The sequence below is a fragment of the Sinocyclocheilus anshuiensis genome, unplaced genomic scaffold (assembly GCF_001515605.1).
Source record: "Sinocyclocheilus anshuiensis isolate Anshui unplaced genomic scaffold, SAMN03320099.WGS_v1.1 scaffold988, whole genome shotgun sequence".
Lineage (NCBI taxonomy): Eukaryota > Metazoa > Chordata > Actinopteri > Cypriniformes > Cyprinidae > Sinocyclocheilus > Sinocyclocheilus anshuiensis.
The window spans coordinates 22,675-26,946 of NW_015548246.1; the positions used below are offsets into that span (position 1 = coordinate 22,675).

Below are 4,272 nucleotides of genomic sequence, written 5' to 3' on the forward strand. Positions count from 1 at the left end.
GTTTAATTTAGTCCCTCGTTAAGTTTAGTATAAATGTGTGTCTGAGGTTGGAGCGATATGTGGAGAGTTTTCTCGAGCTCTCTAACCGGGTGAGCTGGCACGACGCCGCTCTAGGTGCGTGCTTTCTGCTGGGGTTGGATGACGAGATAATCCGCTGCGATCTTTCAGTGTGTGACTTTCCCCTGAGCGAGCTGATTAATCTCGTGCTGTTCTTAAATGGTTCAGACTTCGAATTTGAAATAAAGGAACTTCCCAAGCCTCGTCATCCAACTCCCGCTGGAATGCACCGCGTCTCCCCAGCTCACCCCATGCCGAAAACCTCCACATACCACTCCAACGGCTCTTACCGCCTGCCTAACCCCAAATTCCCTGTGGTCCTCCGAAGCTCCGCCGGAGTCTTCAGCCCAGGAGCCCAGGCTCTCACCAGTCAAGATGGCCGGCCGCTCGGAAGTCAAGCCCGCCGGACGTTCATGTGGCACTCGCTCCAGTGCCAACTCCTCAAAAGCGCTTTGCTGTGCCTGCTCCTCCAGAGCGCCCTCCAGTGCCAGCACCACGTAAGCACTACCCTGTTCCCCGGTTCAGCCCAGGAAGGGCTTCTGTTCCCGAGTATAGCCCAGGAAGGGCTCCTGATCTACCGCCTGCCCAACCCCAAATTCCCCACTGTCCTCCGAAGCTCCGCCCTAGTCGTCAGCCCACCGGCTGCCGCTGTCTCAAGCCCATCGCTGACTTAGCGCTCCTGGACATGGCGCTGCCTCCCGAGTTCTCGGCTCCTTTCCTCGCCCTGGAATCATCTTTGAAAAGTTCTCCTTCATCTCCGCTGGTCCCGTCCAGCCCTCCTTCGTCTCCTGATTCCCCCGCGTTAACCAGCCTTGCACCCTCCATAGCCGGCTCCTCTAAAGCGCTTTCCTGAGCGCCCTCCAGTGCCCGCTCCTCCAGAGCGCCCTCCAGTGTCCGCTCCTCGTAAGCGCCCTCCAGAGCCCGCTCCTCCAAAGTGCCCTCCAGAGCGCCCTGCCCTCAAGTGCCTGCTCTTCCAGAGCACCCTCAAGTGCCCGCTCCTCCAGAGCGCCCCCCAGGATTCTCAGGTTTGTTTAATTTAGTCCCTCGTTAAGTTTAGTATAAATGTGTAGTCTTCCTCTTGTTTCCTTGTTGAGTCTTAAACGTGGTTTTGTTTATTAAAAATCAAGTTTGTGAAAGTCATCTCCTCGTCTCCCTCCGACGAACCGTGACCATGTGTGTATGTTTATTGCGTGTGTGTGTGTGTTCAGGTGGCACACTTAGGAAAAGTAGCGAAGTCTTGAACCGCTCAGATTAAGGAAACTATTAAAAAAATAAATAAATAAAAATTTTGCCCAAATTTGTCCGGAAGCATGCTTGAGAGTTTAAAGCAGGGCTGTCCAAACTCGGTCCTGGAGGGCCGGTGTCCTACAGAGGTTAGCTCCAACCTTTCTAGTATGCCTAGTAAGAGCTTGATTAGCTGGTTCAGGTGTGTTTGATTAGGGTTGGAGCTAAACTCTGCAGGACACCGGCCCTCCAGGGCCGAGTTTGGACAGCCCTGGTTTAAAGGGTCTGAACTAAGGGTAAGAGGGCAGCAAACAAAACCACTTCTACAGAAAACGCATCTGAGTTTTTACTTTTTACTCCAAACCTTATAGTTACTGAGATGTGATGAGACTCACTTTAGTTTCTCCAGTTTATAGTGTGGATCCTCCAGTAGAGCAGAGAGCAGCTTCGCTCCTGAATCTCCTGGTTTATTATCATTCAGATCCAGTTCTCTCAGGTGTGAGGGGTTTGATCTCAGAGCTGAAATCAGAGCAGCACAGCCTTTCTGTGTAATAAAACAGCCTGAAAGACTGCAGAGAATATACAGAAAATTAAAAATTAGTTATTAGTGCTTGACTCATGTGTCCAATGTAATTGCTGAAGATGTAATACATATTATAGATATCAATTATTAAACCAGGCACAGGGAGTGACTCAGTGTCAAGTCCCATTTTAATAGACTTCAGACTCAAACTGAAATTACTTTAGATTTGACTCAACAAACAGGACCCAAATATTCCCATAAATATTCCCAAACTACTTGAGTCTTAACCTTAACTACTGAAGAAGATTTTGTATTTTAATTTGTATTCAGCCTGCTTATAGTGGAGCTGTACAGACCGTGTACATTCTGATCATTTGTTTTCCTGATTTAATATTGAAAGCAGCATAATGAGAAAGCAGCACATTTTTCATTTTATTAAAATAATAATAATAATAATAAAAATAAAAAAGAACAGAATTTGGCTTGATTTTTCCATTTTATTTTTCAGGATAGAAAATGGTTAATATTTGATCTCCACATGTAGGCAGTCATGAAACACACCTTTCTGCTGATTGGTCAACCAAAGATCAACTTGTGCTGTACAAACACTTGTTAATAAAGGCTACAGGTTAATCTAGATTACAATTAATGCCCCAACTGGAGTCCTCACTTGATGCTAAAATGAGTCCATATTCTTGGGAATTTGTGTAAAGTTGTTAGTGTTGTATAGGTTTTTGTTTTGCAACATTCATCAGATGATTTGTTGACTTGTCATTTTAGGCTCAGTCTTATTAACCAGACAATAGTTTGTTAAATCAGGAAAGTACTGAATGTTGTCAAATTAAACATGGTTAATGTTATTGAAGATTTCTGCACATGTATATCTGATGTACAAACAAAGTGTCATGAAATTATACAAGCTAGCCTTATCCATGTTAATATATTTATATTTTTTTAAACAAATTTTTCTGGAGAAAAAATAAAGTAAAATGGCAGCACCATAAATGGCTGTCACATGATTACATGCATCTGTTGTTCCTCGAGTGGCATTGACTAAGGATATTTAACTTTTTCCCCAGTTTTAATAATAAAGTTTTAATAACGTTTTTTAATCATTTAATTTGAATTATTATACTTATGAATTATTAGATTGAAATTGAATTATTTTCATTTATTCCAACAAACCTGAATGCAACTTTTAAGTGATTGATGATGATCCCAATGTAATATTTGTAATATCAGAGAGTAACAACCCTGTTCCTGAAGGTACCTCAACTTTGCACAGTTTGGATGAATCTCTCTTATTAAACACTCTTGATTTAACTCATCAGTTCATTAGTAGAGCTCTCTGTGATTTTAGCTGAGTGTCAAATAAGAAAGGCCTCAAAATGTACAGAAACAGTGTAGAGAAACACAGGCCTACTGTATAAAATAAAGTCAATAAAACAAAGACACTGTAAAATACTCACTCAATCTTTCTAGATGCTTTGATCACTGGCAGCAGCCTCAGGAGACATTCTTCTGAACGATCATATTTACTCAGATTAAACTCACCCAGCTCTTCTTCTGAGTTCAACAGCACAAACACCAGAGCTGACCACTGAGCAGCAGACAGTTTGACTCCAGAGAGACGACCGGCACCTGTTCTGCTCAAGTATGTTTGGACTTCCTGCTCCAGTGAACGATCATTCAGTTCATTCAGACAGTGGAACAGGTTGATGGACTTCTCTGGAGAGGGATTCTTCCTGATCTTCTGTTTGATGTATGCAGCTGTTTCCTGATTGATATCAGAGCTGCTTACTGTCTTTCTCAGGAGACCTTGTAAGAGAGTCTGATTAGACTCTAGTGAGAGACCTAGAAGGAACCGGAGGAAAAGATCCCAGTGTCCGTTCTCACTCTGTAAGGCCTTGTCCACTTCTTGCTTCAGTAAACTGGTCATTGGTGACCTGAACTCATTCCACAGTCCTGTGTTTTGTTCAGAAAAGGACAGCAGCTTGAATAAAGCAGCAAGAAACTCCTGAATACTCAGATGAACAAAGCTGTACACCTTCCCCAGCTGCAGTCCAAACTCCTCTCTGAAGATCTGGGTACAAACTCCTGAGTACACTGACACTTCTCTGACATCAATGCCGCTCTCTTTCAGGTCCTCCTCATAGAAGATCAGGTTCCCTTTTTCCAGCTGTTCAAAAGCCAGTTTTCCTAGAGACAGAATAGTCTTTCTAGCCTGACGAGGATCGATTTCATATTTCCCATCATACTTCTGTGTCTTCAGTTTGGTCTGAAAGATCAGGAAGTGTGTGAACATTTGTGTGAGAGTCTTGGGAATCTCTGCACTCTCTTCTTTACCCATCATCCTCTCCAAAACAGCGGCTGAAACCCAGCAGAAGACTGGTATGTGACACATGATGAACAGACTTCTTGATGATCGGATGTGTGTGACGATTCTATCAGCCAAACACGGATCATTT

The 4,272-nt window shown here is 43.5% G+C and overlaps 1 protein-coding gene across 1 annotated transcript in view; it reads right to left on the reverse strand.

The window, feature by feature from the left end:
- LOC107655253 (NACHT, LRR and PYD domains-containing protein 3-like) overlaps positions 1–4,208 on the reverse strand; it is a 24,956-nt gene extending 20,748 nt beyond the window's left edge. Inside the window, exons 1-2 of the mRNA XM_016442701.1 lie at positions 3,274–4,208; positions 1,677–1,850 (exon numbers count right to left, since the gene is read on the reverse strand). Of these exons, the coding sequence (XP_016298187.1) occupies positions 1,677–1,850; positions 3,274–4,208 (1,109 nt within the window). The remainder of the gene's footprint in view (positions 1–1,676; positions 1,851–3,273) is intronic.
- Positions 4,209–4,272: the final 64 nt, after the last annotated feature.